Source organism: Anser anser (genome assembly GCF_964211835.1).
Source record: "Anser anser genome assembly, chromosome: Z".
Lineage (NCBI taxonomy): Eukaryota > Metazoa > Chordata > Aves > Anseriformes > Anatidae > Anser > Anser anser.
The window spans coordinates 78,944,739-78,968,512 of NC_139723.1; the positions used below are offsets into that span (position 1 = coordinate 78,944,739).

At 42.6% G+C, this 23,774-nt stretch overlaps 2 protein-coding genes across 11 annotated transcripts in view; one reads left to right on the forward strand and one right to left on the reverse strand.

Annotated features, from left to right (window-relative positions):
• The window catches only part of DNAI1 (dynein axonemal intermediate chain 1), a 142,595-nt gene extending 119,885 nt beyond the window's left edge, over positions 1-22,710 (reverse strand). Inside the window, exons 1-11 of one of the 7 annotated variants that reach the window (XM_083818041.1) lie at positions 22,630-22,688; positions 21,249-21,385; positions 20,534-20,754; positions 12,616-12,684; positions 10,661-10,759; positions 9,625-9,705; positions 7,922-8,045; positions 6,391-6,470; positions 5,172-5,330; positions 3,268-3,327; positions 620-754 (exon numbers count right to left, since the gene is read on the reverse strand). In XM_083818041.1, the coding sequence (XP_083674167.1) occupies positions 620-754; positions 3,268-3,327; positions 5,172-5,330; positions 6,391-6,470; positions 7,922-8,045; positions 9,625-9,705; positions 10,661-10,759; positions 12,616-12,684; positions 20,534-20,596 (870 nt within the window). In that variant the 5' untranslated portion in view covers positions 20,597-20,754; positions 21,249-21,385; positions 22,630-22,688. Of the gene's footprint in view, positions 1-619; positions 755-3,267; positions 3,328-5,171; positions 5,331-6,390; positions 6,471-7,921; positions 8,046-9,624; positions 9,706-10,660; positions 10,760-12,615; positions 12,685-20,533; positions 20,755-21,248; positions 22,593-22,629 lie in introns of those variants that run through there. The other 6 variants (XM_083818039.1, XM_083818038.1, XM_083818040.1 and 3 more) reach the window with 6 other exon arrangements.
• A 134-nt stretch (positions 22,711-22,844) lies between these two features.
• The window catches only part of FAM219A (family with sequence similarity 219 member A), a 104,532-nt gene continuing 103,602 nt past the window's right edge, over positions 22,845-23,774 (forward strand). The window contains exon 1 of one of the 4 annotated variants that reach the window (XM_083817843.1): positions 22,845-23,044. In XM_083817843.1, the coding sequence (XP_083673969.1) occupies positions 23,018-23,044 (27 nt within the window). In that variant the 5' untranslated portion in view covers positions 22,845-23,017. Of the gene's footprint in view, positions 23,078-23,774 lie in introns of all 4 variants that reach the window. The other 3 variants (XM_083817841.1, XM_083817842.1, XM_083817840.1) reach the window with 3 other exon arrangements.

Below are 23,774 nucleotides of genomic sequence, written 5' to 3' on the forward strand. Positions count from 1 at the left end.
TGAATAACAATGCATCAAAGATCACTCCCATCCAGGTCAAGTCTCCCAGAATTATCTATTACATACAATATATTATGTATGCAACTATAAAATACACACTTAATAATTATATAGCATTATCATTAAAATAATAACAAGTAGTGAAATGTTTTTCACTACAGTGCTTTAATAAAATTTTGAGGGAATCCTAAGTTTATTTGCCTTTCAGATTAAAAGATTATACTTAATACCTCTGCATCCCATAGAAAAGTCTTTGAAAAGTCAGAGGGTTTCTACTTATTTCTTTTATGCCTCACATGCTAATCAAAAATGAGACACAAACATGATAATGGACAAAAAGAAAAGCCACAGATCCCTCTTGGAAATAAGGTTTGAAGTCAAGATTATGGCTTCACACTGTTGCTTTCTCATAAAAAGTACAGCAACTCGAAAATGTAACTCCTGTTTTGGAAATACAGTTCCTAGCAAAAAATAATATTTTCATTTCTTAAGTTTATTACTTGCCAACTGAGAGAACTTGCTACATAGCCAGCATGCATTGCTGCATTTCACCTGACTTGCATTATGGAAGCATCCACCACCACTCTGAGCAAACTTCTTCCAGTGCTGTGAAATGTACCTGTGATTCCAGAGAAGTTAACTTTCTTCCCTTCTTCTTCTCTTCTTTCTTTGCTATCTGAGCTTTTGTTTTTTCTTTCTCTTTTGACTTTTCCATTTTCTGAAGCTCCTCCACATAAGCATCATAGATCTCCCACTGAGAGACAGACAAAGGCAGGATTTATCGGGATTTAGGTACATGCCAGAAAACAAACATCTAAATCATCACAAAAATATGATAGTCTTCACAACGGTAACATTGACAGAAGCTTATTATGCAAGAAATGAAGGACTGAAACCCTGGATATTTAGAGCTTGACAGGGCACGTCTTACTCTCTGAGAACGCGTTATTGCATTCCTAACAACTTCCTTTCCCTTGGGGGAGCTCTTATTGGTGCTTTGACTCCATATTCTTTTTTGTAGGACACTCTGTTTGGCTAATTTACAGTGTTTAATAGGAAACATGGATTAAACATCTGCTTTATGACATTTCTCGTGTGGTGTTGGAAAGTTAAATTGTAGCTGCTTAACACAATTTAAATCTTGGACTCTAACTCTGCAGCATATGATGAAATGAATCCTGAGATCAGTTTTACATTTTCTGCTATGCCACATACCAGAAATGTCTCACTTGAGTAGATCCAAAAATCATTTTTCCACTTGACAATTATTCATTAGTATTGGAGTACTAGTACTGTATCTGAAGCATTTATGTTACTTTCAGCAAAAAGAAAACACATCAGCTTAGGAGAAGGAGTGTGATTCAAATACAAAAAGGAGAGTGAAACACTACAATAAAGAAGGTTGTAGAAACATGTAGCAAAAAAAAAAATGTATTGTGTCATAAATTTGCAGGCAGAAGTGAGAAGAAAAAATGTTCCAAATATCAGGGAAAAGACAAAACGATGTGATGAAAAGAGGGAGAGCAGGAACAGAACAGAAAACTTTGGAAGAGGGAATTATGAACATAAGATAAAACATTAAGGTAGAAGAGTTTAGGACAAAAGACCTTACATTGAAGTATTTTTAATATCCAAATTTTCAAGAGAATAAAAAGAAAACAAGGAAAATCTTTTCCTCTTAGTTTTCAAACATTTCAGGCAAAATTTCAGCAACAGCCTGGTTATCTTAATAGATATATATTCTCCAACTCTAAGGTCACCTCACTGTCAAGGGAAAGGAAAAAGAAAAGGGAAAGGGAAAGGGAAAGGGAAAGGGAAAGGGAAAGGGAAAGGGAAAGGGAAAGGGAAAGGGAAAGGGAAAGGGAAAGGGAAAGGGAAAGGGAAAGGGAAAGGGAAAGGGAAAGGGAAAGGGAAAGGGAAAGGGAAAGGGAAAGGGAAAGGGAAAGGGAAACTCCAGCTGAAGGGATTGAAGATCTCAGACCAATTACTCTGTGATTTCAAGTTCAGAAATAAACTGGGTTATAGTCTTCAGCTTGACAGAGACACCTTTCCTTCCCCTCCTATCGCTCGCCTACAATAGCATTTTAGTTGCTGTCATTACTTAATTCTTTCTCTTGGGTGTTCCTGTCATACACTGATAACATTGTCTGAGACAAGATTTGTATCAGTGATAAACACAGACATACTTTGTAAGCATCTGTGAGAAGCAATCAGCAGAATTGGCTGTATTCCCTTGCCAAATAAAGCTATAGCATGTTTCACATGTAAAATATCATGCAGAATATTTTTTTTATACTTTTAATAGATGGAGAAAATAATGTAAAACAATTGTGGAACAGTTCTTCATCATGAATAAACAGGCACTTTCCTACTACCTAAAACAGCCCCAAGTCTATTTTAACAGGGTTCGAGTGAGGGCCTTCCATGTGTCTTATGCTATAGTTCTCATTGTGTTCAGCTTCAGGCTTTAGAAACCTGTTGACTGCTTTCCCATATAGCTAAGTTTAGACCAAAATAAATAAATAAATAAATGTGTGTATATCAAATCTTGACAACACTCTCAGAAACTTCATGAATCCCTGTAAACTCCCTGCTCCAGGAAATCTTCAGAGGTTTCTATTCTGTATGCACAGAGCTCAAAGTGGAGATTGCAACAGACATGTCACGTATATTTTTTCATTATTTTGTTCTTCCACTTTGAGAGAGCCCATTGATCCTGCCTCTGATGGAGGTGTCCTGCAGCTGACCAGGTAGTGAATGCTGGGTCACAGCTCCTCCTAAATGACCAGCTTACCCCCCATGCATTGATGGAAATTCTTCAACAACAGTGCAGTCCCCACTCAGAGAGCTATATCCCAGGAGGAGTCAGTGCCCGCAACATGCAGCTGCAGCTGTGTCCCTGTTCCTGTAGAGTTCAGCTGCATCCCAGTTCTTGCTTAGCCCAGACCCATTTTCACAGTGTGGTTCCCTATTCCCATGCCTTTAAGACTCTCTACAGCAAACCATCCAGGGTGGCTGGTGATCAATCAAAAGCAGCTAAACAGAAACTTTTGACCTTAGAAATATAAACCATTAGCTAGTTCACCCATAAAGGCAGAAAACATGGCCATGTTAACTTGCTCTCAGATTTAAACTAGAGTTCAAAGCCCCAGTATGGGAGTTCATCCAAGTGCAAGGATGCAAAGATAACAGTTTAGTTTCTCCTTTCTCATATCTCATTTTCCTATGTATACTCTAAAGAAAGCTTATGCAGTCAAAAGGATATACCTGGTTAGCAGTGGCTGAAAAGTTTTTACAAGGTGTAGGCTCTGACTGACATGCTCTTTCCTAAATAAAAATAAAAATAATAATTAAAAAAAAAAATCAAACAATAAAGAAATGTAATTTTTGCACTGAGACTCTTTACAACAACATAGTCCAGCTGTGGAATCCAGCTGCCTTCTCATAGCAGATAGTTAGAATAATATTGATCTTGGATTAGTTCTGCATTCAAGTAATTCCCAGAGCTCTACACAAAAATTACTGGTTATCATGCAACTCCACATAGATTTTCTGTGGACCAAAAGAAGGTCCACAAGACCATCTTCATTTTTTAAAACTTCTTAGAATATTTAATTTCAGTATTTTATTTCAAAGGTGTTGAAATGGTTTGTTTCAGCTCTAACATTTGAAACTTCATACTACTAGTTATGGTATCTGATATCCTACCAAATTTGAGAAGTTTTGACCTAAATATTAAAATCCCAGCTGGGTACAACAGTCAAAACAAAATAGCTGAACAGAATAATAAACCTACAAACAATTCATTTGATCTTAGTGTAATAACATTTTCATCACCCTTACATCAAAATTTGAATGAACTTAATATATTTCTGTGGAACTTTCATTTCAAGGAACAGCATTTTCTTTCATAAAATTGTTGTCAGGACATTTTTAAGAAGCTGCCTGTAGCATTTCACTGACCTCTGAAATAAAGTAGTCTCAGAGGTGGAAACTGCACATTCTGTACATTGAACAACAGTACTTCACAGATATTTAAGGGCTAGATTCTGCTTTCAAAGACAGAATCACACAGATGCACAAAAGCCTCTTCCAGTAAAATGAATGGGAAGTAAATATGCAGAGCTGGGGACAGAGAAATAACAAATTAACTAACTAATAACAAACAGAGAAATAACTAATTCTGTGGCCTCTAAACGGATTTTTGAAAGATGCAGAAGACTGCTCAGACTTTGCAGCAAGTACCCCATTATTGTATGAATTCTGAGATCCTCCATCTCTACTAGTGAGTAGAGTTGATAAGCCATCTAAGATGTTAGATCTCTTCAAGGTCATCAAATGCAAAGGCCCATCACTTGAGGTTGCAAGAAGGCAGTCAAGCTCCCTGGGGAAGCTGTATATACTCTGATTCCAGGGCAGCAAGGGAAACGCATGATTTTTTCCTCTGAAATGCATCTCTGACTCAGAAAGCTCCTGTTTGAGGTCTGGACTGGGGGCCAGCCCCACTGGTATTGCTCAATCAGGAAGCCCCATGAAGACATACTCACTAGGAATGGCTGTGGGCTCAGCAAAATGTTTAGGAAAACAACACAGTCTTGGGTCTACTGATCAGAAAGTACGTGCACAGAGCGCGAGGGATCTGTCATGCTTACTTGCATCAGTTACTGTTGTACCTGTGCTTAACACAAGCTTAAGAACTTTTATCCCTTTGATATAGGGGCAGTTATTATTCTCGCTCCATGGATAAGAATTGAAGTACAAGGCCACAAAAAGACTCTGTGGTAAAAGGAAACTGAATTCAGGGATTCCAAGCCCTCAGCTGCTACCCTAACCATTGCTCTCTATATTTTCTTTTTCAGATGAGAAAATAGACATTAAAAATGATATTTCCAGGTGGAGGCGTAAGGATTTACAGTAGCACCAAAACTTTTTGTAGGCTGTCCAAAAGTCCATGAGGCAAGAATTTTTCAATCAACATTTTTACTACCCTTACTGTTTTACCATAGTCAAATATTGTTTTACCATAGGAAAAAAAAAAAGTAGTTTTTTTCCCTCCTAGCAGTATTTACAAGGATATTGTGTAATACGACACACAAACACTGATGGTCTATATGCCCTCCCCAAGGAAAGATCCTCCTCTGTCACTGAAGGAAATTGTACCAATAACATACCCTCAAAGGGTTGTTGAGCGTCTTTGAAGCTCTCTCAATGAAGTTGAACTGGTTTGCAAGCTTCTGCTCCTTCACTCTCGGGGGAGAAGGCTTTTCTGCCTCTGCTGCTTCGGCTTCTTCTGCTGTTCCTGCCTCCTCTGCCTCTTCTTCTCCTGCAGCCTGAAAGAAAATAGAGCAGTAACTCCACCCTGAAAAGGCCATACGTCTCCTTCCTTCTTCAGAAGCACTTCTTCACAGACTACTGGAATTCTCCTGCCTACGAGAAAAGACTGTTATTGAAGATTCATGGGTCAGTAGTGAAATAGGCAAATAAGTGAGTAAGTCCAACCATGGCTGAGAGGACATGGTACTGAAGAAATATCCCATTGGGACAGGTAGTGTTACATTACAGGGAAAAAGCTGTTTCAGATAGATGGCAATGTTGGCACAAATTCAAATGGCTACAGGTTGACAATGGAAAAAATTAAGATTGAAATATTTGAGATGGAAATCAGGAAACATCTAGCTATCAGAGCAAGGAGATCCTGCAACAATATCTAAATGGGAAGATGGAAGACCAGTAACTGAAGTTACTTTAAAACTGAGCCTGATATGAATAGGATAATATAGCATAACTGCTTTTGATAAAAAAAATTGGACCCAAGGACCAGAAGACTGTATTAGAGTCCCATTACTCTGAGTTTTAATTTCCTTTCTAGATAGTCAGCTTTATCTGAAACTAGTCTGAACTTGATTACAGGGCCTGACACTATGTGGGTAAGAAGAAACTTCTTAGAGCATACTCCTTTCCCAATCAGCCAACTGCCTTTAAGTCAGGCCACTCTTTAATTCAGGTAGTTATGCCTGCTGCTTTCATTCCTTTACACTTTGTTCTTAACCAGTTTACCTTTTAGGGAAGTTGAGATTTCACACGTTGTCCAGAAAGATTCCAGGTACCAACAAATTACACTCTATCTTGATATAATATCTGGATGAAGGCACACCTAGTGTGTAGGGACCTGTCATCTCCATGTACACCTTCTCCAAACTGAAGAAAGGCAGGAGTATCCCAGCTGTTTAGTAGAAAGTGCAGGATCTCAGCTACAGCAGAGACATCTCGGGAGATGTTTCAAGAATAAATCACATAAACTTCTCAGCAAGCCCATTTTACAATAAAGTGAGTTTCAAATCTAATATTAAAAATAAAGTGGACAGCTCTCAGATGACTTTGGAGCATTACCTGAGTATCTTCCGTGCCTTCTTCATCTTTAATCTCTGTCTCTTCAGATATTACTGCAGAAGTCTCAGGAGAAGCTTTTTCTGATGACAAAAGGGATAAGTGAATAAACCCAGGATAAAAGGACACATTATCCCATATTCTGCAGGCTCTTCTATCTTTTGAAGTATTAATTTACAGATGCATCCTTTTCTACTGCTCTCTCATGAGACAACACAGTAACCAATTCCCAGTTTGCAGGGTGATTTTTTGCTCAAAGCCACAAAAGGAGACAATGTTATTATTAGAATTAGACAGCAATAATTCTCACTGAACTAAATCAAAAATCTGATTTCCACTCAAATCAAACTTCTGAAATCCACTTCTGATCCAAGCAGTTTTGTTTCTGAGTATCCTTTCAGCTCTGGACCTTTCTGCCCTCCAAAAATGTCTGCAAATACATACATCCACAAAGAATGCTTACAAGGTACAAAAGAGTTACAGTGTGGTTTGTTCTTATTTATATGGATAAAAAATGAATATACTAGCTGCCTGCTGGGCTAAACCATAACACCATATTAGAGAATGATGGATGTCTACATTCCAATCACAGCCTTGAGTGTGTACTGATGCTAACATCAAGCTACTCCGAACTAGTTCAGAAACTATGAAAAGCACTGCCAACAACAACCCATGCTTTCGTGGCAATGAAAATTCTATTTACCACTTTGTCGTACTTCAAATCACAATGCATATTTTGTGAAGTGTAAAATAAAAGAGGCACTGTCCCTCTGAGACCACAGGTAACAACTATTCTCAGGAACTTATGCAGTGGTATTATTGTGCCTGACAGTTACCGCCTTGAATGGACACTCTTTGTGACACAACTTTTCCTTTTGCAAACAGCCAAAATACAATGAAATCATTAAACAGTATTTCCCTCATGAAGATTCAAACCTAGAACTGTTTACTGACAACACAGGTTTTTAGTGTCTGATTAAGGTATCTTTCTTGACTGAGAACCTATGATTGGCAATACTAGCTTAAATCAAAGGTTCAATTACCTCAATATCATACAGCTCACATTGCCCAGAAGTAAATGTCCTGGTAAGACGATAACAATGGGTCAAGTATATGATAGTTTCCTGAATGCTCACCCTGCCTCCAAACATATCTGTTTTAAGATTTTAAGACTTTAAACCATGGCTGAAACTTTCAAAGCAGGCTAAGGAGTTTAGATGTGTTATGTCCAGCTAATTGTACTGGTAGTGGAAGATGATTAGAGACACCAAATAGCTTTGAACTTTTTAGTGGGTGGTGTTAATGTTCACCTGGCTCCAAAAGCATGCATTGTTTTCTACACTATGCAAACATTGTCTGATTGTTTGTTTGTTTTGTTGTTTGTTTTCCTTCTGTTTTTGTTTCTTTAGAAAGATGCAAGCCAAAACAGGAGCTGTTCAATTCTATGGTCATGAAGTATGATCACTCCCTTATGCTTAATAAGTGGTACCAGTGCCTAGCTGAAAATGATTGTGGTTTCAGATAATAAACCAACCTGATACAGCAGATCTCATACTCTGTCGTCTGCCTTCATCTGAATCTTTGAGTATCAGGTTTCCATTCAAAGAGAAGTGAATGGCTGTTTGATCTACATAGCCTATTGGCTTGTATGCTCGTTCCTAAAAAAAAAAGGAAAAAAACAACAAAACCAGCATGGAGAAATGTATTTTTTAAACTAAACATACTGTGTAGCCTAAATTGCTAAAGCTAAAAAGCTCCATACTGATAAATATATGTTCACTGTTAACATTTCTATGTTGAATTCCTTCCAGCAGTTATTTATAGTTCAGGACACTGAAAGCCACAAATTAAAAATATGAGGAAAAGAACCAAGAAAAAGAAATCTCTACTTTTCCACCACTACCACAGTAAGGGAGTTTAAATATAGTTCTAGTACATCTCTACTGCATAGCACTCCCTAAGAGACTTCAGCGTCCTGTTGTGATGAGATCCCTGAATGAGTTGTCGTACCTATACAGGAGCAGCACCATACAGAGCGCAGCTCTGATCTGGAGACAGTGCAGGCACTTAGTACAGTGCCCAGGCTTATAAGCACTGCACTAATTCAGCTATTTGAAGCCAGCTTTATTGTCACTTGCTTGTAGATCACTGTACGGTGCAGTCATACTCTCAGGCCTAAACCATGTATTAAGACTATGAGCTACACCTAAAAGCAATCAGAAGCCACTGCAGACTGCAGATGTTTCAATAGTTCATTCGTAAAAATATGACTGCTTCCTGTACCGATGACAGCATAGCAGTGAGCCCACTTCATTTACCGTGGAGGATTTGACGATAGATATAATTTATCACCTGTTTCCATCCCATAAATATGAAAAATAACAACTCCAAGTAGAAGAGAAAAAAAGTGACCTTATTTGCTTCCGTAAGACTGATTTTGTTTCCCTGGTGAACTAACTTAAGTGTTGGTCAAACTAGTTAAAGAAGTATAGAGATGAGACAGGCTAAGGACAATTTCACCTGGTTGTCTATTCCCTGCATAAGACTGGAGATAATCCAATGTCAGAGCTGAAGGAGCTGTCCCTGTGTGCTCTCATTTCTTCCTCAACCCTTCCAAGGAAGGGGTGGGAGGCAGAGTCATCCTTCCTCTCTGGCCCTGCAGCAGCCTATGCTGCCAGCTGCACATGCTAGCTGGAGAATGCTGTTCCAGGGTAATGCAGCATATGCTCTGCACACAGAAATGTGAAGGTGTGACTCTTGGATGTTTCCTGGCAGTCTTTGATGCACCCTCCCCTGTTCACTCCTACTCATCATGAATAGAGCTCTTGTCACTGATTTCACGAAGCACATTTCTGAGCTCTCCTATAATGCAAACAAGGAGTCTTGATGTGAGGATATCGAAGCCCAACTGTCTTACAGACTGAATCAAACACTGCCTTTTGTCTTCTAACCACCACTGAATGGAAAAAATATTGCCTGAGATTAGCTGCACCAATTATGTTCACTGCCAGAACTTGCCGACTTACTGTCATCTCCTGCTTCTGAATATATATGTCAATGCTTTTATGCTTTTACCCTCTGCAAAATCCCTTTAGGAACCATTGGCAGTAAATATGTAACAAGATGAAGCCACATTAAAAAGAAATTTACCTGGTTATAAATAAAAAGAAAACACAAGAATAGCTAATTGCAAAAAAAAAAAACTCATATTGGTTTTACAGGTCATGCCACACTTACTTTAAAGCTGTATCTGACAATATTCTGGGGAGCATGCGGATTATTAGCTGTCAGAACACGTGTAAATTCCTCTTTTAATTCCTTTGGAAGAGAAAGAAAACAGTATCATCAATAAAATTCCACTCCTAATGCAACATAGAACATTAAAAAATCACCATCTTCTTTACACTCAGTTCTAGTACGTTTGGTTTGCTGCAAATATATCACTTGCAGATCGTGCCTCCACTAGACCAGTGGTGGGAGCCAAGGTAACTCAAAGTGAAATCAAGAACTGTCACCTTGCTTCCTATTGTAGTACTTCAGTGGGGTTTCTGGTCATGTTAATTTTTATCTAAGCTGTGGTAGCACTTGAAAAATGCTAGCTGCATTTTATATGGCAATAAAGCACTATCTAAAGCCTAAAGCACTATCAAAGTCTATCTTGAAGCACACACATTCCAAAAATATGGTAAACACTCGGCTCAGTAGCATTACTTGCAGGATCGACTTACTAAACAAAAAACAGAGCTGGTGTCAACTGCCTTCACTTTTTGAGGAGGGGGAATAATGTATACTTTCCCTTTGAGAGCTATTCGGAGGACAGGCAGCAACACTAAAGCTTTATACAGCAGTGAGAAGAGAGAGACAACTGCAGTCAGAAGGGTGACCGCCTGCAATCCCAGTAAACTCAGATGAGAAGAAATGGCCTTAAACTACAGGACCTCTCTCCGTCCTGTGCATCAGACTACCTCTGGCCTCTGAAAAGCTCAGGATTGGCTCTGAAGTCCTCGTTATGTGAGAGAAGCCCTGGCCCCGTTCTGCTCTCAGATCAGCACCATACAAAGATACTTTGCCTTAAGCCCAGAGCTGTGTTTCAAAGCACATTCTCCCCGCTTTCCTGCTGAAAGCCATTCTTGTTCATGCTGCAGATAATGTACACAAGTACTAGAGTCTTACTCCTGAAGAAGTTCCTCCAAAACGAATGGGTAAGAGGTAGGCTTCAGTGTATGGAGTTTTGCAGACATCTCACAACAACTACAGGCTCTGTTTTACTCACAGCTTCAGTCAACTCCAGTTGATCTGGGGGTTTGACCAGAGTCTTTGCTGCTGTCCACTCATCCGCCCCCTCTCCCACGTCAGTGGACGCATCTTCATCCTAGCACAGAAAAAGCAAGGCAATTAGCACACCAGGACTGTGATTGTTTTGCTCGTTCCCAAAGCAGCACTTCTCCACCTTGCATGGTGTGAGGAAGACCACCATTTCCCTGTCTACCTGTCCATAGAGCAGACCAGATAACGCCAAATGGCAGGCCCAAATTTGCAAATAGTTGAAAGGCTACAGCTGGCAACAGCAGTTCAGTCAGTGGGTTGGAGGAGCTGCTGCCTGTACATAACTCCTGGCACATAACAAAACTGGAGTAACTCCTGTAACAAAACTCAGAAAACTCCACTTGAATTTCAGTTTAAAAGTTGGCAATTCTGTTTCTCTTGACCATATCATATCCCAAACAAGCCTTACTTTAAAACTACTCAAAGACACAATTCAAGGACCTGCAATTGCTTCTGAAGTGTTATTATATAAACTGCACATAGAAATTATTTCAAGATATAAAGCTGCAGAGATGTGACTTCTGGAGGAACGTTAACTGTTTTCTTGCAAAGGCCAGGGGGTCTGCAGTCCTGCAACAGTGAGAGCTGCTCTCCTGGGGCTGGGCTTGGATTGATGTCATGATATGATATCATTAACAGGAAAGGGATCACTGCAGGGATGAATTTCAATTACTTGTCATTATAGATAAACTGCTAGAACACGAAGTTGCTGATTAAAGTGTTTAGCTGCTGAGGCCAAAATTTCTCCCTCAGTTTGAAATGTGTAAGGAGTTGATTTAAAATAAATCAATCACTCTTTTAAATACAGGTCTCTCAGGTCTATTAAACTTCATAGCCTTATGGAACTGCCGATGAGTCTGGCGTATAAGTGAAGGCTGTTTGCAGGACCCAGCAAAGCCCTGCTATCTGCAGAGCACCACAAAGGTAAAAAGCACAATGATGTGTAAAAATATGCAGCAGCTGAAAGTAACAGAGAATTTTGCATATGCCAGACACCCAGGGAAATTCACAGGCTGCAACCTTTTTTCCCCCAAGGGGAAAGGGAGCTGAAATGAGACAAGCTGGAAGGAAGGTCAAGCTCTCGGATTCTCAGAAGACTATGACGGCAGAACAGTTGTTTGTGATTTAATGCTACCCACATGAACACCTGCTTGTAGGACATTTATTATACAAAATTCAATGCCAGTTAGCTCAGTGCTGTTTTCTCTAGTGAAGCAGATAAAAATAGCATTACGGTGGTTTTTTGTTATTGTTGTCGTTTTTTAATTGAAAGTAAATACCTTTCCCTTTTTAGAGAGTAAAAAGAGGAAAAATTTTACAAGACTGATTCATCCTAAGAAGGTGGAAAGCTGTTTATCACAAGGTCTGTTTAAAAGCATACAAACTGTCCTTCCTCCACCCATACTAATGGAGCTAAACCCACCTCAGCTCACCCTGAGGTAGATTAAGTAAGGGTGTTCTTCTAAGCACTTATTTGCATACCAGTGAAAGAAATACCATGAGTTTATCAGTCAAAAATTAACGCTGTTTTCTCTAATGCTTGTATTTCTATGTTAACTAAATGAATCTGGGGTATGTTTTGCATTTTCTAACCAGAGCAGGCAGTTTTCTCACAGTCAGTGTCAGCTTACATTTTGGAATTTACATCACATACATTTTTTCTGTCTTTTCATTTTGCAGTTTACTTAAATTGTTGCTTTGTTTTAGCTTACATTTTTATTCTAACTTGCTAGTATAATTCCCTTCTCAACAGAATATTCCAGAGCAACCCCTTATTGTTAAGTCAACTGGAATGTTACCAAATCCATGAAACATGCCATTGTTCCACAAGAATCTAGTCTGCATCTCATAGATAAAGAAGGAAAAAAGATTTTTTCAAAACACTTGCGTTTGCAATCTTACCCGTTTTTTAGATACAGCTTTAGCAGGCCTTGGTGGTGCTGCCTTTCCTCCTGAAGGTCCACTTTGGCTCTGAAGCAAGAACACACCCAACATAAACCTTTAAAACACCTTGTTCCCTAATTTAACCAAAGCAACTTTACATAACTTTAATGTGTTTGATAACGTTTGCTGTAATGGTATGTAACAGAAGTCAAATATACCAGTATTTTTTCCATACATCATCTGAATGAAAGGTAACCACGGACATAATATAATAGTCTAACAGCATGGAGAAATGCTGTGCTCTGTCCTTCTTACTGCTTATTTGTGATACAGCCATATGTCCACACCCTGGGTTCTAGTGCCTTACTCAAACATATCAGAGAGACTGTTCTTGCCCCACATGTTTGCAATGTCACGGTGAGGCCAGAGAGAGCAGATCAACACCTACAACGAGACGAGTACAGAAAAAACATGGAAACCATTGATAAACAGCTGGAAAGTCAACCACTGCCAACCTCCCTCAGTGCATCCCAGCAAAGAAATATTTTAAAATAGACTTTAAGGAAAACAATAATATAGTTGTTTGCAGGGAGCCTTATAGCATAACTCTAGAGGAGGTTGCCCAGAGATTGAGGAATAACAGAAGGACACCAGTGACAACAATTTGTGAGGACTTCACAGAAAGCGGGAGAGGAAATGAAGAAGATCCTTTCAAGAAGATGCTGAGGGACAGATCAGAGGAAGAACCCAGAAAGCGGAGGATGAAGCTACCACATTTCAAGAGAAGAACTGACGAACAAAGGAGAAGACATTAGAGACTTTGCCAAGAATGGATGGACCCCAGATAACACCAGATGGATGGGTGGGAAAAGCAGAGCTGCTACTTGGAAAAAGCATTTGACTTTGTGACAGAAAAGGAGATACTAGAAGAGAAGAGGGAATGAAAACAAAGGGGTGGGGGTAGATCCTGTGTTTTTTTAGAAGATTTTCTTTAGAAGAACATGAGTGTGTCTTTTAGCTCAGATCAAAGGTCCACCTAGCCAAGTATCTCTCTCCTTCAGTATTCAAAAGCAGGTATCTACGGAGCTTTCTTCAGGAGTATGTTTCAGCCTTCAACAGGGAATTCTTAAACCAGAAATGCTCTCCTTTTCATTTCATCCCAGTGGACCTTTTCCTCCCCAAACTTCCTCGGGCATTTTGGAATCCATGCTCACTTTTAGCATGCACAAATCCTGCATCAAGGATCCCCACAGTACAAACACACGCTACTGCAAAGAACCACTGCTTGTCATTTAAGCCTGCCACTTGCTGTTTTCATCTCATTTTCCCATTTTTTTCTACTGGAAAGTGTAGCTTTATCCCATTAGCTTTTGTTCGTCCCCTCTTCTACGTTTCTTACCAATACTTTAAGGAGTACGAGTCAGGAGATAAGTCCTTAAGGATTTAAGGACGGACAAATCCTTAAGGAGCACAGATACCTAGACTCCTCTCACAACTTTCTTTCATTGTAAAAAATAAATATCCACATTTCCCCTCTGTTTCCTATGTATTAAACAATTAAGCATCCATAATGACTTTCACCCAGCACTCCCAAACCTTCTTGCTAAAGCCCCATTACTTGTTAAGACACGGCAACAAGAATGCAGGAGGAAAATATTTTCAGATGAGAACAAAGCAGAGAAGAGAAGAGAGACTCAGACTTTGAATGCTGTTTCCCATTGTAAAAGCTGTAAGATTGCTATTACTAACAAGGTGTCAGGGGTTTTATTCCAGCAAACGTGCACTAAAAGCAATGAAAAATGAGTGGATTGATACATTTCCATGCCTAGAAAACGTGCCTTACTTTGAAATACGAATTGCTGTTACCGAAATGGACATAATAGAGACTTAGGGCATTTCCTTTAAAATCCCACAGTGGGGTGGCAGCAGAGCATAGCAGAGAGCCTGGAGCCCTGGTGTCACAGCCACTGCTTGAACCCCTGGGTTACGCAGGCAGCCTGCTTCCCCTTGTTAAGAGCTCAGCAGTGGGCGACAGGGCACCCTGTTCCACACAGAAGCTACCTGGGAGTAAGGTGTGATTTAAGCAACAAAATTTAAAACAGAATTTCAGAGGAGAATTTTATTTGGAACCAAATCAGAAATAAACTCTTAATTCTAAACAGGAAACAAAGCCTACTCGCTACTATCCCTTGTGAATAGCCTATAAAAGCATTTATCCAGCTGTAAAGGCATTGACAGGGCAATCTGACGGTAATTGGCTTTGGCAGTTGCACACATTTCAATTAACATAATCTGAAGAGCCACAAGGAAATAAATATCTGCAACTGTGTTAAAATCCAAAAGTGACACCGAAGAAAAGCTAACATTTGATTCCAGTGGAAGGAAGCAGCGTAAACCCTGCCCTATCGCCCCCTCCATAAAGGGTTTGCAGGATAGAACATGAGCTCTGGTGTCAAAAAAACAGCAATAACCAGTACAGCACAGAAGTCAGGAACAACGCAGTAACACAAACAGCAGTTAAACCCAAACCACTGTGAAAAAGGCACAAACCACCACTCTAACAGGGAAATGTGCAGGTCTGGGCTTCTTGCTGTCCTTCTCCCACTCTCTGGAATTCCTTGGCTCAGGAGCATCCTTCCTTCCCGGTACAGCCATTCGTGCTTGGAGCTCACTCTTTTAGTCCATCCCCAAGACTTCTTCCAAGCCAGATCAGGGCAGCCCCATAATTTGGTATTGTCATTGCTACCAATGGGCCCCGTGCTGCGTATTGAGTTTGCAAAGCCCCAGGGCTGAGGCTGCTTGGCTTGCTCTGTCTGGACTTTCCTTGGCCTGCCTGCAGCTTTATTACACTCAGCAGCAGGCTAACTGACCACAGAGAATCCAAATTTGCTTTACTTCTTTTATGTTTGTACACTACCACCATGGTTTTATGACTGTAACATAATGTACAGGGAACTACAGGCCTGGTGTGACAAGGAAGACCCTGGAAGAGGTGACCCAGGATGCGGCACAGGGAAGTACAGGGATGGGATGATACGGGATGGGGCACAGGCTTGCACTGGAGACCCCACAGCTGTAAACATCTCACCAACGGTCAGTTAAAGAAATGCACACCTGGGAGCTGGACCAAGCTGGCTTTAGGGGTAACAAGGAAAACAAATGAACAAAAGAACAATAGAATAGCACTTAAAAAAACAACATATATAGTAATTTCAGATGCAACGTGGAACATCAGACCAATGAAGAAACAGAAAGGTGTTGAAGTGTGCTAGTTAACTTACAAAGAAACCTCAAGTGGGTCTTAGAACGGTGAAGAAGAAGCCATCAGCATGGACATCTTATCGTTCTAGTGAAGGACCCCAGGTGCTAACAACTCACCACACCATCGCCAAACGCCAAGGACAAGAAAATGAATATGCACCAAAACTAGTGGATCTGCTTAACACTATTACAAGAAGCAAGGTGGAGAACAAACATGGGTCAGTCAAGAACACAAAGCCTTTCACACCGCCTGCTAGTTCACGTAATAGCACAAAGCCTACTGCTGTGCTTGTTGTGGAAAAGGCAGCCCTGTTGTTCCTTTCCCTTGGTACGTCTGTGCTTGGTCCCTTTCCTATTCCTTTTGCAAGCTCCTGCTCTCTGTAAATCTTTCCCAAACCAGCACACTGTACTTCCTCGTATTTTTCCTTAAAACTCCCCTCTGCCACATTAGCTGTAAAGTGTCCTCAGCAGCACCCAGGTAGTTGGTGTCTTGCCACCACGGCCCAGAATGATGACCACTGTTCCCTCATTTTTCTTTTTACTACATCAGTGTGTTACCCACATGCTATTATTTAAGCTGTAAACCTTTTGCACTGACAACTATTTCTTTGTTCCAGGTTATTCAGTGTTTGTACAACAGGGGAGAGGTCACGAGTGCATCCGGCATATGAATAATAAACTATAACTGTGAATCAGCATAATGGTCGTACATTCACCAGCAAGATGCTCATGACGAGGACCGGCCTTCATACACATCTCTAAAATTCAAGCACATTTTTGCTGTTATATAATTAGCTACAGAAGAAGAAAAGTTAACAGGCTATTATTAGGATCTCAAACAGAAGTATTCAGAAGTTAGAAAATGCAAGAATTAAGGTTGCTGAGGCAACCTTCAATTCATCCCTTTGGGCACAAGCATTAAGATATAGGCCTTAATTACATAATTAACACACTTTTTGTGTGTGTGTGTGTGTGTGTATATTCCCTGCCTCACTTAATCTCTCCCAGGCTTACTAGCATGGGCAGAGTTCAACAGTAAGTTGCTACCAGTATTTTGGTTTATGTTGTTCAGCATCTAGATTTTTTTTTAAACCTAGCCTAAGTCAAACACCCAGAAAAGAACATTTAAATCCAAAAAGTTCATTTTTAGCAAATTCTGTATAAAACGAAGATCTTGCCACAGAAAGCATCAAAAGTCTTCATAAATCTTCCTAATAAATGGTGCTACTATACCTGCCTTTAGTAATAATAATTAACAAGAAGAGGAGTGCGAGTAATTATAAGGAATTTATACTAGGAAAAAAGAGATATTGTTGCTAGGGAACTCAGGAATAGGTAGGAGGCACAGAAGAGTTGCACGGAGTTTCTCACCTCCAGGTCATCTTCATAACTCAGACCACCCTGGGACATGCTCCACTGTTCCACTGAAAAATGCTGAAGTGAGAATCCATGCACGCCAAAAATGTTCTATTCTGATAACCATCTTACGTTAAATAAATGAACAGCTTATAGCAGTTCCCACAGCGAAAATACATCAGAAGCCCAGAACAGTCATAACACTTAAGGATATATAAAACTCAAGTGACTTCTTTTCCAGACCTTTCTTCCAGGAGTTGTTTCTGACAGCAGCACCTGGAAATTCCTCCCTGGGCCAGATATCAACTACGCCAGAAGACAGATTGACTATATTACAGCAAAGATTCAGAAATCCAACACGGTGATACAGCTGAAGGGAGGAAATAGCTGAAAAGTGATGCTTTAAATGCCATTTAATTTTCTTTTCCCTTGCCACAGCTCCCTCTAATGCAGACAAACCATCAGGAGATGGAAATAAGAGGCAAAATCAAGTCTTCAGCAGGAAATTTTCATGTTGCTGACCTATCCAACAAGCATTTATAATCAGATTTTTTGGTTTGATGCTTGGGTTGTCTCCTAACGTGTTTGAAGTTATATATATATATAAAATAGGAAAATTAAAATAAGAAGAAATGACTGACCACTCTCCAAAGGACATTGCTCTATCTCAAAAAAGCACTACCGGGCTGGCATTTAGGAAGAGCTATCCTATTGCCGCATCCCAGAAACATGTAATGGGAGAGCAAGCATCAAGGAGTTTCAGTATCTCTTTGATGAAAATTTTGCCCTCAACACCCCAGTAATGTGCTTCCAGCTTGGCCAGAAAAGAAAATACAGAATCATACAAGACCATCCATTCAAGTCTTGTAAATCTTACTTATTCTACGCACAGTGATTATTATTCTCTCTTTTTGTTGGTGATGTGACAGCCACTAATTGCTGATCTGAGACTCATCAACCAATTTTATACTAAATAGACAGAATTTTCAGTACCTGCTTTCTTGACTAAATAGCAAACCTTTGAAGGTTTTTCAAAGTCATCTGGCTTCCAGTCCTGTCTGGCTCTTTCTCAACAGATATTTTGTGTAGCCCTACTTTTTAATTATTTCATCCTCTGCTGCAGGAAACCTCTGAACTGTCAGTGGCAGTGCTGATGGTAAATAAATCATCCTGGTGTTTTAGGAAGCAGAGGTTTACTCTCAAGAGCAAGTGTTCATTTAAGAAGGAGGTCAAACCCTCAATCCGTGACCACAGAAATCCTTCAGGAGAAAATGTGTTCACCCCTCACATTCAGATCCAAGGCCTGCCCTGACTGCTCAAGTAGGAGATGCTGTGATGCTACCATGTGTGCTGTCCCCCATCAGGATGAGGTTCCTTGCTGTAGCCTTTGCTGGGCGGTTCATCCTTCTCCTGTACTGTCAGATTAGACCACCCTTTCCTGACCAGCACTTGCAACTGGTTGTTGCACATACACAGCAAGGTGAGGAGCCAGACACACCACTATATGGTAACTCCTTGAGAAACATGTAATGTTTCGCTATATTGAAAGAGTAAAGTGGGTTGAGCAGATCTGGATTTGCAGATCTAACCTAAAATACCAGAAAATTGGGCAGGGATGATGCAGGCTGATTACTCTGCAAAGCTGAACTGTCAGATCATATTAAGCAAATCTTCCAAAGGCTGAAAATCAATTACATATTAATGAAACACTCATCACAGGGCAATGACAAACACAGACTACATTTTTTTAACATCATTAAACAGACATTCCTGCAGCATCTCTGCTCCCCATGCTAGCAGTCACCATAAGACAATCTGACCGCAAGGCTGAGCAATCACAGAATGCTCCAGCTAAGTTTACTTTATCTTCCTGAGCACTGGCATTATCATCCCCATTTCCTTTCCAGCGCAGCACAAAGGTTAACATGTAATCAGAAAAAAAAAAGAGAAGTACAAAGTTGCTTAAAGGATTCTAGGAGGGAAGAGGGAGAATCATTAGAAGAAGTGGGCTTGACATTTCTGTAAAACCATTTAATAACTTCCTGCTGGCTTTCTATTCTTGTTTTGAATCTTAGCAGTCTCAACAGTAAACCACCGCTCAGCACAATGAGCAGAGAAGCACGGCATGGAAACAAAGCCAAAGAAAGCAGAGGGACTTGTTGCCCGCCCTGCAGCAGACTTCCATTTACACGCACTAGGGATGCCAATTTAAGAACTATTTGCCAACATATTTTTAATCTGCTTTGTGAGAGACACTAAACCAAGTGTTTATTTTATATTACATGGATGGTTTAATGCATATTTTTAGAGCCAACGGGCACCTTAAAAGCCTTTGCTGTCAAAAAGTAAGAACTGATTGCTGACTGCTTTTTGGGAGGGGGTCCCTTTGTCTCTCCTTGACAGCTTGGTGAGCAGCAAAGAAGCCGCTGACATGTCGGTGGGTGCAAGCCCAGGTGTGTAATTAGAAACGCCTCACTGTCCAAATTCAGATGCTTTCCTAACACAGCACAAGTTACCTGTTGCTGACAGCGCTGTTGACCCTATCTGGCAAGTGCCCCCAGTCTGGTTTTACTTACTGCAAATAAAAAGAAGTGTATGCAATGTCAATTAAGGAACCATAGCCAAATCAGTGGGCTCAGCCACAGGGGTACACAGCAGCACGCGGTGCACTCCTCCACTCAAAGAGAAGAAGGGCCACAAAGTGAAGACTTTGAACTCTGGATTCAGCATAACCAACACCTCCAACAGCATACCTGAAAACCACATTTAAAATGTTTTTATAAACTTAGAAATTGTTGTCCGCTTTCTTCCACCACCCACACACAGGAATGACACAGGGCTAACATGGTGCTGTCCCCTGCCCTACCAGCAGCTCTCTGCACGTCTTTGTACGTGCCACACAAGTCATTGTTTTTAAAATAATACTGTTCTTCAGCATGTCATACCCAAGACCTCATTTTCAGGGGAGTCGAGAATCTAATTCTTCCATTCACTTCCGTCTGATTCAGAGACATTGGTTTATGTCTTTCCATAATTCTGCACGTTCCCAAAACGCGCTGGGGCTCGATTCTGTGTAACAAATTTCTGACCTGAACGGAAGGATGTTATTGAAGTATACAGCATACATAAGTTTTATTATTTACAAAGCTGCATTGGGAACACAAAGATCTGGGCACACCCAATCACTTTAACAGACTTTGAACACTGGAACATTTCTTATTAATGTCTCCAAACATACAAGAGCAATGGTCTAAACGTGCTTCTAATTAAGGCTCAGATCGAGTCAAACGATTCATCTTGAATTCACTTCATCTACCACCTTTATCTCTGACGGCCAGACAGCTTTTGGCATATTTTCATCCAAGAACCTGGGAGATTCCATTCAAAGAAGAAGAAAAATACATCGTCTGGTTGGAGGTTGAACTGGAGGCTGAAGTCACTGGGATAAAGAGATAAAGAGCAAAAGAAAGCAAGAGACTCATGTCAGAGGAGAGGGAAAATACAAGACAGGCAGAAGACAGAAGGGCAGGCAACCGCCACCTGTAGGGGAAAAAAAGAAAAAGAATTGATTACAAAGCACTCAAAGAGCCCACAGCCATGAAAGCGAAGGAGGGACTGGAAGTGACACATGGCAACAGGGAAGAACCTGATACCATTCAGGTAACTGTCTCAGCTTTGAGCACAATCTCAGGAAGAAAATTTTCAAAGGGAAAGCAGTCAGCAATGAAAAACCTATGAGGCAGAGCAGAACAAAGCAATACAAGGGATATACAGGAATGAAAAGCATGGGGACAGGTGAAAAGAGCATAGTGCTACAGGAGAACTTGCAGTGAAAGGGACAAGGACGGAAAGCCGATGGAAATGATGCTCAGTAGAAAAAGCAGCCTCACAGGCAAGCAGCAAGCTTGTTTCCTGCCTCTTTATGAACACTGGCAGAGAGGAAGAACGCGTCTGAGACACAAGTGCAGGGCCTTACTCATTTGTTTTCAAAAGAGACTTTCTTGACAAGAATTGGGATCTAGACCTTGACTCACCAATTAATTTTACAGTAGCCATCAGGCCTCAGTAAATACCAATCATTGGGCCCCGATGGCGCAGTGCGTCGTGCAAAGGTGCAGCCATTTACTCCTGTGACTCTCCAAGCCCCGGTGACGTGGGCTGTACTTTAGATCTGTGAAGATGAGACAACAGCCTCTGGCCTCCAGAGCCAGCTAGTGATTCACACAATTCCTCCACTGCAAGAATATTCTAGTCGATGAAAGTACACGAAACAGCAGTCAGATTTAACAAGCACAGACAAATATAGGGAAGGCAGCACAGGACAAGTTAAAATTATTTTAAGTAATTGTAGTTAAAGTTATGCGAAAAGCCAAAAATCCAAAGAGTTTAAACCGTTTGTGATGTTTCAAGAACTTTAAAATAAAAAGAATGCCTTTACAACACATTAATTAAGTTTTTCAACTAACATGTGAACCAAAGCCTATCCATTTCAGAACATTTGAGATAATGGTTAATGAAAGTGACTAAAAATGTTTATGTGGAAATTCTGAAAGTAAAAGAAATTGGGATTCAGAGCAAGCATTTAATGCCAAGTTTAGTTTATACCATCATTATTAACGCGTTTTACGATTTTAGCATAAACCTCTTTATTATCTAGGACGGAATGGGGTCTTTGGTTCTCCATTTCTGCCCTTTGCAGACCTCATAAAGCCTTTGTAACTTGACAGTTGCAAGCACTTTTCAGCGGAAGCATTACGCATGTCACAGAGATCCCCTCTCTTTCTCTTTTCTGCTCTGAAGCCCCGAAGCCCTCTTACCACACGTGCAGGAACAACCAGACGGCTCCAAAGACACCAGCCCTGTGCAGAACCATGTCGGTACGCCTGGGTTTGAGGCGCTAGCCCTCAGTTGGAGGTCCACCACCTCACGGGCTCTGAGCCTGTCCTTCTTTGTTACCTTCAGCTTCCCCCGGTCAGTTACGGCATTTCTGGCACGCGCTCTGGATGTTGTTGCGTTGGGGAGCTTCCGGACCAGCTATGCTGACCCCTGCCTCCCCCCACAAAGATCAAACCGCTGGGACAGGCTGCCCAGAGAGGCTGTGGAGTCTCCTCCTCTGGAGATACTCTAAACAAAGCGTGCTCTGGGTGACCCTGCTCGGCGGCACTGGGGTCGGACTGGGTGATCTTCAGGGGTCCCTGCCCACCCCAGCCGCGCTGCGACTCCGTGAGGTGACGGTGACGGGGCGCGGGGCGGGCGCTGCTGCTTGGGGACGGGGGGGGGGCCGACGTCACGTCTCCGAGTGACGTCATGCCTCGGGGGTGACGTCACGGTTCGGGGTGACGTCACCGCTCGGGAGTGACGTCACCGATCGGGAGTGGGTGACGTCGCGGCGGCGCCGCGCTGCCGCGCCCTTACCTGCCGCCGCCCGTCGCCCGCCTTAGCCGGCATGGCGCCCCTCCGCCACGGCCTCCCCCCCCCGCCGGAAGTTGAGTTCGGCAGCCATGGCAACGCGCCGGAAGCGCTGCCGCCGAGCCATTCCCTCCCCCTCCCCCTCCCCCGCGATCTATTCCCGCGCTCTGACCCCGCCCCCTGCACGCACACACCCCTCGCCCTCATGAATATGCAAATGAGCGGGGCGGGGCGGCGGCGGCGGACCCGGAAGCGGCGCGGCTGAGTCACGGCGGCGGCGATGAGGCTGCGGCGGGCGGCGGCGGGCGCGTGAGCCAGGAGCCGGGAGCCCCCCGCCGCCATCCCGCCGCGTCCTCCCGCCCTCCTTCCTGCCCTGCCCTGCTCTGCCGCCACCATGATGGAGGAGATAGACCGGTTCCAGGTGCCCGCCGTGCGCGCTGAGATGCAGCCGCTGGTGAGCGGCGGGACGGGAGCCGCCGCTTGGCCGCTGCATGCCCCCCCCCCCCCCCGTTGCGGGGGTAACGGGGTTGGGGTTGGGATGAGGGAGGGGAAAACGGGCCGGCCCCGGGGCCGTTACATAACGGCCGTCCCCTGCTGTGTCATGGCGGAGGGTGGGGGGGGCGGTGGCCGCCCCGAAATGTGCCCCTCCACCCCGGTTGATGCTCGCCGAGAGGCAGCGGGAGGGAAGGGAGGAGGCGCGGCCAGCCCCGGGGGCTGCCAGCCGGCCGCCCGGTAGCCCACGGCCGCCTGCGGGCGTGTGGCTGCCTGGCTCTGGCGCCGAGGGCTTGCTCCCGGTGCCGTGCACCAGCCGCGTGCGAGCCCCGGGTTGTGTGTGTGTGTCCGGCCCTGCATCCTGCCTGGCGAACGTCCTCCTCCTTCCTTTCCTCCTTCCCTGCCTTCCTCTCCTCCTTCCCCATCTTCCTCCCCTCCTTCTGCATCTCCTCACGGCCCCCTCAAAGCCCACGACCTGTTGGCATCACCGTCGGGGCGGGTGGCTGCAACGCGCCAGCTCCCGTTGGCACCCGGAGGGAGCAGATCCCACCCCAGCACCCGACCGTGCGGGGTGAAGCCCGTGGGGAGGTGCGAGGGACCGGGCCGAAATGCCCCTGCAGATCCCCCGGCAGCGGGAGCGGGGCTGGTAGCAGCGGGTT